This window comes from Clarias gariepinus, chromosome 9 (genome assembly GCF_024256425.1).
Source record: "Clarias gariepinus isolate MV-2021 ecotype Netherlands chromosome 9, CGAR_prim_01v2, whole genome shotgun sequence".
Lineage (NCBI taxonomy): Eukaryota > Metazoa > Chordata > Actinopteri > Siluriformes > Clariidae > Clarias > Clarias gariepinus.
The window spans coordinates 18,625,427-18,636,805 of NC_071108.1; the positions used below are offsets into that span (position 1 = coordinate 18,625,427).

At 38.2% G+C, this 11,379-nt stretch overlaps 1 protein-coding gene across 6 annotated transcripts; it reads left to right on the forward strand.

Annotated features, from left to right (window-relative positions):
* The first annotated feature begins 5,891 nt into the window (after positions 1-5,891).
* Positions 5,892-10,174, forward strand: lrrc2 (leucine rich repeat containing 2). Of its 6 annotated transcripts, none has more exons than XM_053503286.1 (10): positions 5,892-6,137; positions 6,476-6,643; positions 6,888-7,015; positions 7,718-7,773; positions 7,873-8,029; positions 8,154-8,290; positions 8,384-8,529; positions 9,321-9,473; positions 9,561-9,688; positions 10,053-10,174. In XM_053503286.1, the coding sequence occupies exons 2-10, from the start codon at positions 6,504-6,506 to the stop codon at positions 10,100-10,102; spliced, it is 1,095 nt and encodes a 364-aa protein (XP_053359261.1). In that variant the 5' UTR covers positions 5,892-6,137; positions 6,476-6,503; the 3' UTR covers positions 10,103-10,174. The 6 variants fall into 6 exon arrangements, 4 of the variants coding, with proteins under 4 accessions (XP_053359261.1, XP_053359263.1, XP_053359262.1 ...); XM_053503287.1 differs by having other exon boundaries at positions 6,110-6,137; positions 6,553-6,643; XR_008361077.1 differs by lacking the exons at positions 9,561-9,688; positions 10,053-10,174 and adding an exon at positions 8,672-9,155 and having other exon boundaries at positions 9,321-9,391.
* Positions 10,175-11,379: the final 1,205 nt, after the last annotated feature.

Genomic DNA, 11,379 nt, shown 5'->3' on the forward strand with positions numbered 1-11,379 from the left:
ACTAACACACCTATCACAAGTAAAAGTTTAGTTGTTTAGAGCTGAATTCCGTTTGTTGTTCTTAAAAGAAACTCGCGCGTTCTCTAAAAAGCGCAAAAAAACGGGAAGCCAAATAGTATGAAGATGTAAAAACTAGTTGCTATTAATATAAATTATTGTATAAACGAAAAGGCAATATAATATAACGCTGATACAAACGCGAAACTTTCGCGGCAACGATACAAAAACAGGAAGCTACGTCACAAACATATGCCAGAATAGGTGAAGTTGTAAGCCTCTCCTTTAACGTGTTAAAACTTCGTTGACCCTGCTCTGACCAAGCACTGCCAAAAGGTTGTCCCAGCACTCTTATGTTTACCTCCAACCCACTCAGCTTATGTAGAGGGGCTGCCAACTTAGCAAATCCCTCCACAAAGCGACAGTAGTAACCAGCAAAGCCTAAAAATAAACGTAATTTGGTAACATTTCCTGGACAGGCCCAATTAGCTACCACCTCCACCTTACTTGGATCAGTGGCAACTCCCTGAGAGGAGACCACATGACCTAGGTACTTTACCTGTTGAACGCGCACTTTTCCAGCTTTGCTTTAAGGCCCTCCCGCTTCAATCTACCCAAGACCACCTCCAACCGTTCCAGATGTTGAGTCACTGAGGAGGAGAACATCACAATATCATTCAAGTACAACAACAAAGACTGATGCCGCTGGTCCCCAAACAACCTCTCCATTAAACGCTGGAAAGTGCTCGGAGCATTACAAAGGCCAAACGGCATCCTACGAATAGCCTGAATGGAGTACAGGACGCAGCTTTGTTTTTATCCCTCTTGGTGACAGGAACCTGGTTGTATCCACTGGCCAAATCTGAAGTGGAAAACCATCAGGCCCCGGTCAGTGCATCTAATGTCTCCTCTATACAAGGCAGCGGGAACGCATCTTTTCTGATCCTAGAGTTCAACTGACTGTAGTTTTCACAAGGACAATAAGGGACGCATAAGGACTGCAACTCTCCCGAATAATCTGAGCCTTAAGCAGCTAGTTAATGTGCGTTTTCACCACATCATACTCAGATGGTGGCAAGCGCCTAACATTCCTGCCGAACAGTAATGTTGTCGATCAGAGGAACGTCATGAGAGAAGTACACCCCAAATCATTGTCGTGGGCCGAAAACACTGACTGATACAGCCGTAACAGGTTCCTAACCTGATCTTGCTCCTCTGCTCCCAAAGCAGATAACTCTACCGCTTCAATCCGCTCTGGCAGAGACTAGTTTTTCCAAAATTCACAATGGGGAGATAGACTGTACCTCGAGCCACTAGCACTAAGGCAGGTGAGGCCAATAGGCCAGCTGGAAGTCCTGCCTCTAAAGGCTCAAACACCAGCCTCCCAGACCACTGTTCAGAGCAGATAATAGCCACAATCTTCATGGTACCACCCATGACACTGCTGCCAACCTCGCACCCTCATTTTACCTACCTGTCTGAGTACTGTCTTACTCTGATGACAATACTGCAATGCCGGCATCACACTACCAGGAACCTCAACCACTGAAGGAGAGGCAAACAGGGCCTGGCCATATTGGCCAAAGAGTTCCTGGTAGCACCTGCTCAGGACATACATCCCCAGCACCCCAGGGACCTGAGCACACAAGCCACCAGAAGGATCCCTAACCACTAAGATCCCACTGTGGCATTTTCTTACCACACAAATCCACATATATATGTTAATGGAACCCAATATATGGAATTTCAAGCCCATTCACAGCACGTAATTGGAGCCACTGACACCGTTTTAACCTCTCCCAACCCCACGGTTTAAAATGCTCCAAAAAACAGCTTTCAGTTATTGTAGAAACCATGGAGCCCATATCAACCAAACATGTGACCAGTACTCCACCAATACTGGCCACCAAATGTGGGCAACTAGACGGGACATGGCGCTACCACTAGCTAACGCATCAGAGCCCCTAATTACCCCCTCCGAGCCGTGGCTCAACAGCTCGGCGGGTACTCGTTTCCCGATTGCTAACTATCTTGAGGCTGCCCCTCCATAGGCAATGACACTGCCGAGACGGAAGACAAAGGGCTGTGGAGCATTACACTCCCTGGCAAAATGTCCAGGCTGATGGCACCGCCTACATACCACAGGCCCATGACGTTAAAAGTGACCCATGCACTAAAAATTTTACCTGGATCCCCTCTTTCAATCACAGAACGGTACCTAGTCTCTTCCCGTGCCTACCCCTCCAAGTGGTCGAATAAAAAGAATGCCTGGTCAGCAACAGACAGGTGATGTGCCCGAATACAGGCCTGTGCCTCCTCAATCCACTTCTCAATACCCACACCAGGCTTACAATTAAACTTGGGACATTTATGGTCCCTAGGTACAAACACAAATCGTTTAGACTGGCTAGCACCCACACTAACTGGAGGAGGAGCTGCAGGATCTGCATCGGGGACATTAACGAATTCTACGGCAGGACCAGATGATGCAAAAGTCCCCTCCTGATGTAGCCCCTCATCAACTGTCAGCTCTCAACTGAACTCTTGAAGTTCTCCAAGTTTATCCTCCATGATTGAATTACACTTACCACTATAATAGGGGACCACAGAGAAGAGACCCGTGAGAATAGAGAACACTGCTCCACACAACCCGGACTGAAACTGCTGCTTTGCCTTGGCACAAAAAAAAACAAAAAAAAAAAAAAAACAATCAACTACAGAGAAAAATAAAATTATTTAAATAACCATGTCTCCGCCGACCCAATGTGAGATCCTGCCAATTATGCCAGAATGTAGCGAGACACAGAGGGTGTAAAGAAGTGCTACCTAACGATTACGCCACCCTGGAATTTCACCAAGGAATATTTAGAGAATATTTATTCTTAGAAACAGCACATGTTCGTTCTCAGTGAGGCGGCAGGAGACACAGATAAAAACAAATCAAATTTCAAAACATAAAACAAAGCACATCATAAACATCATACAAGAATGACAGATATCCTAAAAAGAGACTGAGCTTTAGAGTACAACAGCTAAGGCGTGACAGCGGGCAACAAGGGGCACAACTAGGCCTCCACAGCACCTCACTATTCCTTACACCTGTGTGGAGACACTCGCATGCGTGACCACACACACTCACACCTGAAACGGAGACCGCCACCAGGACTACACCCCGCCTCAGGCACTCGGCTCCTGTAACCACAAAAGTATGTTACACAATTCTCTCGGTGTTATCACAGACACCCTGGTAGAATCAGTCACTCTGAACGAAGTCAATACAACACTTCACACACAAACCAGAGGAAAGCTCAATTTATAAAAGAAAAAAAGAAAAGAACCCAAGACACTTAAACACAAACTATAAAACAAGAAAAAAAAAAAAAAAAAAATTACAAAACCTGTTATAGTACAACAATAGACAAACAAAAAGAAAATTAATCAAAATTACAACTAACACGGTACACACGTACACCCCAAACAGGAGCCCAACACAAAATGCACAACCAAAAGATGTTTTAAAGAGGAAAAGCAAAAAGAACGTTTCTAAAACCAAAACTAAATCTCCCTTTTAATAGTAGCAGTTAGCTTCCGAGCGAAGCAGTTAGCTCCCAGCTAACCACCGCTGCTAGCTCCCTGGCAAAGCAGCTAGGTCCCAGCTAACAGCAGTTAGCTCCCAGTCAAAAGAAACACCCACTGCACAGAAAATAGTTACACATAGAATGTGTAGAATGTAGAATCTAGTCCACTCAGCCAACACACCACGCTTACCAAACAAAATAAAATACATACCATGCAAGTAGGTTCTCTTAGAACCCAAGCAAGCCAACAACTTGCTGGAGAACAGAACTCACTATCTGGGAAACAATTGCACTACCAAGAGGCCTCTGAACCTGAATAAACAGACAAACGCAGCTAAACATTTGACCAAACAAGAGAACTACAGTACTTACAATGAACTTTCTTACCTGTAGAGGGATAACCTTAAGCCAATGCCAGCAATGGAGCTTCATTTAATGTGTCAAACTAAGGGGGAAAAACACACCATGAGCTGAAGTCTACCACAAGCAACCCAACCAGCTTTACTTAACATACCTGAATGATGCAGGGCCGGCACAAAGGCAGCAGCAGGACCTATGACCAAGGCTTCCCTGTCACCAAACCTATATATCTTGACCCTAGCCCCCCATAGGACAACCAACAAACTAAATGACCAATTAGGTGCAAGTAGGTGGAACCTCAACCTGAAACAATTACATGAAGAATTTTGCAGAGATATTGGCAATACATTTTAAAAAATGCACAAGGTTTTTGAAAGTAGGTATTTATTACACAGTTTACTAAAAAATAACCTTAAGAGTTACCAGTCAGGGAACTTGGGTGATATCAGATAGCAGGGATTGATTTGCAGTCATAACACTGCATGGTAAAAGGATGGGTTCCCTGTTGAGTCTGGTTTCTTTCAAGGTTTCTACCTATTGTCATCTCAGGGACTGTCATCAAGGAGAATCTGTATCATACCAAAAGACAGAGACAGTGAAGAAAGTCAGTCTACCTTTTTCTTTGTACTATTTTCAAGTCATTTTGTGCAGGTTTTGAGGTGTTACATAATTTATTTTGATAAATATATAGACAGATAAATGGATAGTTTATTTATTTAATTAGTTTGTTAGTTAGTTAGGGCACTTTTGAGTAAAAACTTAGTGATTATTTAGCTTTTTTTGTCCTGTAGGCTCAGCTGTTGTCATCCTATAGGTTCTCAATGCACAAATCGAATTTGAAGTTGGCAAGCATTCTGAAAACAGCAGCAGCAAATTGTTCCATCATATTGTCCATATCTGCATTTATATTTGTTTATAAAGAATTATGCATTCAATCCAAATTATATATTCATTCTCAACAAGTACAGAAATGATTTTGAACTTTAGTGCTGGAGAAAGCATCACTTCGATTTACATTAATGGCACCAGAGAAGAAACATTTAGCTGCTTCAGGTTTCATGGCCTCCTGTAATTTCACCTCCTCTTTGGTGGGTCAGCAATGCCTGCACCGTATTCATTGCTGAAAATCAGATTGGTATGAAGAAGCAAGCTTTGCAGCATTTATGCCTCTAGTGGACTGTTGGTTCAGCAGCAGTGGTTCAGCATATTAATTTACTTTTAATTGATAGTTGACTGCTGTTGCATGTACATTTATTATTTTTTGAGATTTAATGTCAACCACATGGCTTGTAAAACTTTTCCTCAAACCTTTTAAAAAAAGAAACCATCCTTTACATTTACAAATTACATTTTGACCATGTTGAAGTTTATATATATTTTCATTTCCATTGTTCTTCATTGTTTTCATGTAATTTATTTAATGTACCACATATTGCTTTGCTTTTTTATTACCAGCTGAAGCCAGATCAAGTCGGCTCAGCCCTTAGTCAGATTCTTAGTTCTCATTTCACCTGGAGACATAGCTGCTTAATGACTTACAGTTCCTTGTAGGGGCCAGGCATGACTTAGCTGGCCCATATGATGTCAAATTGCTTGCATTAGAATTCACTGTTTATACTGTTAGGAACTGAAAATAGAAGCTCATTATGACATGCCATTAGCTATTTGAAGCTGGCTTACCTCACCCTGCTTTATAACACATGCTTGTCACTTGTTGTAAAGTCAAATTGCTTTTTTTACCATTTGCTGTGTTCATAATGTTGGAAACTGTGTACAGAAAGCTAGTAACAGGTTTTGGTTAAGCTTCAGTGTTGCTGTTATGTCTGTAAAGTAGTAAACTTTTACATGATATATATTTTTGTTTTGGCAAATTTCATTAGATATATAGAATATTATACATTAGAATGTCGCAGGAACTGACTTTGTTGTTCAGTGCACTTTTCTGATAAACTACTGTACTTCCCCTTTGTATTTTTCACTCCATTGTTGTATTCATGAGAGTCACTTGGGGGATTGTATGTGTGAGGCTGCTAACATGTGACATCTCTGTGAGTGTGACATTGGGATATAATATCTGTCAATGTAAAAATAGAACCTTACCCAGACCTACTAAATATAGATGACTCATAAATGTAGATTGTGTTTGACTCTGGTAAACAAGCAGCTCTAGCTAGAAAGGAGCAGAAAGAATACATATCTCAGGTAAGAATATCCAATGTCTTCTGATTCAAAATACATGAACATGTCTTTAAAAATTCACATGGTTTTATTACTTATATCTCTTTATATGACTGTGAAAACAATTATAGATCATGTAATATCTCTGTAATCTATACTGCAGTGTGCTACACAACTTACAAGATGTATTGATTTCATAGTATGTATTGTATAATTGTATATTTTGTAAATCTTTGCTGTAGTGTTTTGCACAGAATGTTTTAGTTAGAAAGAGCTTGTCTAATTGTTGCCATTTTAACTATTTCTTAAGGTAATGGAAATGTTAAAAAGATATTTGTTTTATAGTGTCTTTTTTTTTTTAGTAGCTCTTTTCATTCAGGACTAATAAACATGAGGGTGGACAGAATTGGAAATGACAGTCCCGTGTATGACCTCTCAGTGATACGCAACCTTTGGGAGGGCCGGGTGAAGAAATACAAGCAGCGTCAGAAGAAGGAACAGGAAAGGGTCAACAAAAGCGCCCTGGCCAAGTAAGAAGAAAAAAACACAGATGTGCTGGACAGACATGTTAACCTGAATACTAAAAATAGTCATTAGTAAAACTAAAAACCTGTCTGTCTTTTTGCAAGTGTTGTGGTATTGGAATAGTTTTGTATGCATTTTTTGTCTGGAAACATAATCATTAGTAATTTCCATTTTAAGTTTAAACAAAAATAAACAAAGATCTAATAGATCTAACCTTTATAAACCATACCTCGGGCTATTTTCTTGTAGGATAAATCAGGAATGGCAGTATCGTATAATATGCAGAAAAATGAAGACCAAAGAAGTCGCTGCACTCCAGTGCTATCTGGAAAGATCAACCTTTGCAGAAATGGGCATTTTACCCACAGTTTCCACAAGTATGTTTACTGATAAGGTAAAGTTTGTGTAAATTACTTAGAAAACAGGAGACACTATAACACAAACCAGGGCACGATATTTCATATTTGACATGCTCAGATTTTTTTTTACACATCCTCTCGAAGATGTATGCGTGCGTACAAAGTCAGTCAGTCATTATAGCTGAAATAACAGTGGAGACCTTACTTTACAGTACGTCTTTGGAAATGTTGACTAACTCAAGCCAACTGATGAGATGTATACCTGACTAGATCGTAATCATTTCATAAAATCAGTGAGAAGTCAATCTAATAACAGAAATTAAACGTTATTTTCTACACAATGTGGCATGGTGGCGTAGTGATGGTAGTGCTGTGATCTTGCAACTCCAGAATCAAGATTTCAAGTCCCATCTTCGGGTGTGTGTGAGGTTTGCATGTTCTCCCTGTGCTTCGTGGTTTCTACCTACTGTTTAAAGACATGCAGACTTTGAGTCAGTGTTTACACATTGTTGACACAACATGTTTTTGACACAACATGTTTTCCACATCTACTGAACCACACTTCAGCATCTGTATCTAGGATGATGTAAGGGATTTCTTGAATGTCTTCTTCAGTCCAACAAAACTTGTCCTGCCTAGTCTTGTAGCAGATTGAAATTATTATAAATATCCAGTGAAATTTTAAAATAGCATTCATAAGAGCTTTTCTTTTTTATTCAGACACTGACAATGAAGAGAAGAAATTCATTTTTGAGCTAAGTGGAGATAAATGGAGGGTAAAGATTAGCATGCTTTTAAAAAAATAATAATAAAAAGCTGTAAAATCAGCTCCCAGTTATGAAAAGAAAAAACATTTGATTTTGTCTGAATTACAGAAACTACCAGAAGATCTCCAATATATGACTTATCTTCGAGAGTGGCACATTCAAAGAACACAAATTCAAAAGTTGCCTGAATACATTGAACAGTTTGTGGATTTGTGTGTCCTTGACTTACCTAAAAATAGGCTCAAAGAGCTTCCAGCTGAGATAGGTCAGTTCCCCCAAACACTGTTTTTAGATTATTCTTATTACTATAGCAGGCATTATTGAACTAATTTTACTGTATGTATTTGAAAATAAATGAACTTTGTAACTGAATTGATCCTTGCTGACAGGAAAACTGGCGAACCTTAAAGAGCTTAATGTAAATTACAATAAATTATCAAGCATTCCACCTGAGCTTGGAGACTGTGTAAATCTGGAAAAGCTGGAAATGGTGGCAAATTTTGAAATCTGTGAATTGCCTTTTGAGGTAATATAAGTTCTTAAACATTGCGCTAACATGCCTTAAATATACCAAATGTTTGTTGTTAATACATTTAACATAATTGTGTTTTTATATTAGCTGAGCAACTTAAAAAAACTTAAACATCTGGACCTAGCAGAAAATAAATTTGCTAGTATACCAGTCAGTGTACTTCGAATGTCAAGTCTTCAGTGGTTGGATATCAGTAAGAACAGTCTTTGTGATTTGCCAGAGGACATTGATAGGTATGTTTTTGCATGTTTAATATTACATTTTTAATTATACTCATAGAAAAAAGAAATGTTGCACATATAAATGTCTTAGAAAATATATTTGTCAATAAAAGAAGAAAGTTGATTTGGTACAAAAATCTGTGTCCCCATCAAGACCAGAAATTCACAGTTCAGACAACAATGACGGAATCAATAGTTGTTGAATAGTCCGATGACTTATCATGTGTGAACCTGGAATACCAGCAGTAGGATTACCAGCATTTACTGGATGCTTCTCAAATTTGTGTCTTGTCTTGGCGCTTTCACACTTGGCCTTCCAGCCCTAGAGCAATTAGCAGTGGAACCAGTTGTTCAGTATCTGTTCCATGACCTGGAAATGGTATTCTTGGCACCTCTCAACTGTCTGGTGATGTCTGCTTGTTTTGCACCGATTAAAGCTTCCTACCTGCTAGCTTTTCTGACACGGGGCAGGTTGTGTAAAGACAAAATGCACGATCAGAATGTTTTTTCTTACTTTTGATTTCAAGACATGGCAGCTGGAAAATTTCAATGGAAAATTTTGTGTGCTTGCATGCTGCCCTTTAAGAAGATGTGACCTAGGTTAACCACGCTGGAGTAATTCAGTATTGAGCATGACGGTAATTTTAACCTTACCAGCGTTCTTAACGTAAGAAGGCAAACTAAATGATGAATTAAATTATGAATTATTAGTGCAACTTTTCTTTTGACTTTAAGTATAGTGTTTATGAGACACTTCATGTTTTCTGTTGGCTTATTTGTTGATGTTTCATTTTGTATCTTAGGCTGGAAATGTTACAGACATTGTTCCTGCATAAAAACAAAATGAAATATCTACCAATGTCAATAGCAGAAATCGTCACTCTCAAGATGCTTGTTGTCAGCGGAGATGAACTGACCTGTACTCCTGCCAAACTCACAAACGATCCAAATATAAAGTAAGTATGAAATTAGCCAGGAACATCTCACTTCTTAATACAGCTGATTGAAACAAAAATAGTGTTTTATATTTATACCATTATCAGATTCATACAGTTATTTGACAATCCAATAAATTTGGATGTCAATGAGGATAAGAAAGACGACGCACTCGAACAGACAGAGCATGACAAGGAGTTTATGCAGGCCTACATTGAGACTCTTAAAGACAGACGTAAGTTACACCTGATTTTGCAAAAAACAAGATATTATATAAGCAATAAAACATGACATACTGTTATAGGATCCCTGAAGTAGTAGATTGTAATGTTAATGAAAAAACACGAAGTTGGTTCTTAAAGACTTTATTTACATTTATCATATGCAAATGATAAAACATAAATGGTGTTTAGAGTTTTCTAAACACAAAAGAAATGTGCTTGAAAAGCAATAATAATCTGTAAAAATTACTGGAGATATCTTAATTCACTTTCCTTATCGCCCTAATTAACAGTGTTTGTTTGTTGTTCATGGCACATTACTTAATACTGCAGTTTTACACAATTTCATTAAATGTTTGCTTTAATGTTGCTTTCCAGAAACATCACCAGCATACACCACCAAAGTGTCTCTGACATGCGTTCTTTAGTGCCACCTGGGAAATCCACAATAGGATACAACCCATGTTCAATGATGTTCAAATACTTCTGATGCTTTAGTGAATTATAGAGACTCTGTAATCAAAGAAATCCTCCTATTTCCCAAAAGCATGTCACCAAAAATGCAATGTGTCTATGCAAGCAGGTTTATCTTTTGAAAACTGATGTGTGTGTGCATGTGTGACTGATACTGAATGGGTTTTCTAGCTCATGTCTCGGTTTGGGAAAATATCACACCCAGTAGGCTTAGTGCACTGACAAGACCAAACTATTATTGCTGGACAATGGTCTATTGAGATTGTTTTTTAAATGTTTCTCATTGTGTAATGTGAATAACCATTTATGGATTTAACATGTATTGAGAGCGGTGATTTGTATTTTGTGTTTGTATTTTGTTTTTATTTTATTAAAAAGTGAACAGGCATGCTGTTATCGTCTCCTTTTCAGCCCATTAGTGAACAAATACTGCACAGGTAAGAGGCTAACCTCATCTAAACCAACCCTTTGTAATACAATTCACTGCCTCATTCTAGCCCAATAATAGCAACAAATCATCTACAAATCATTTTTAACTGATGCAATCATTTGCTTTACCACAAATGTCAAGGAACAGCATTGAGCAAAGACTCCATACGCAAAAGCATCTGTTATCTGCATACAAAGTACATCAGTAACTCTTGCAAAGGTTTAAAAAACACTTTTTTGCTTAGATTCTTATATACATATATTTTAGTAGATAAGTATATACAAACATTCAGTTTGCACAAACTACTTTGATAGCTGTATACATTAATAAAACTATATTTGACATTATGTTTGTACATTTCAAGGCCTTAAAATTTTACCAAATGAAACTACACAGTGCTTTTCTAGTATGCTTTTGCAGGTAAAATATGCCACTTATTCTAGTATAAAAAGTATTTCATGGCATTTTAAATACATCCATGCAACAACAGTGTTAATAGGGCGCATATACTGTATTAAATAATGTAAATTATGATTCAATATGGTTAAGATTAAATGAAAAGCATGAAAACAAAAATGTAAAACTAAATAAATAAATTGTGTGACTGTCTTAAGCATCACACTTGTATACTGCTTGTCAGTAGCATGTGTATTACAGATCATCGTATATTAATTTTACTTGTTTATAGCATTTTAAGCATTATACACATCAGCAACATATACATGATGATCAGGAATGTCTGGGTTCCATGTATAAAAGCAATAATAAAAATTTTGTTTGCTGAGATTGGGTGAATTGATA

Bases quoted from the DNA above. Each gene is read 5' to 3' on its own strand.
- lrrc2 (XM_053503286.1), top strand. From the start codon at position 6,504: ATGAGGGTGGACAGAATTGGAAATGACAGTCCCGTGTATGACCTCTCA. The intron at 7,016-7,717 runs GTATGTTTACTG...TTTTTTATTCAG, and splicing joins TTTACCCACAGTTTCCACAA to ACACTGACAATGAAGAGAAG. The intron at 8,291-8,383 runs GTAATATAAGTT...TTTTTATATTAG, and splicing joins TCTGTGAATTGCCTTTTGAG to CTGAGCAACTTAAAAAAACT.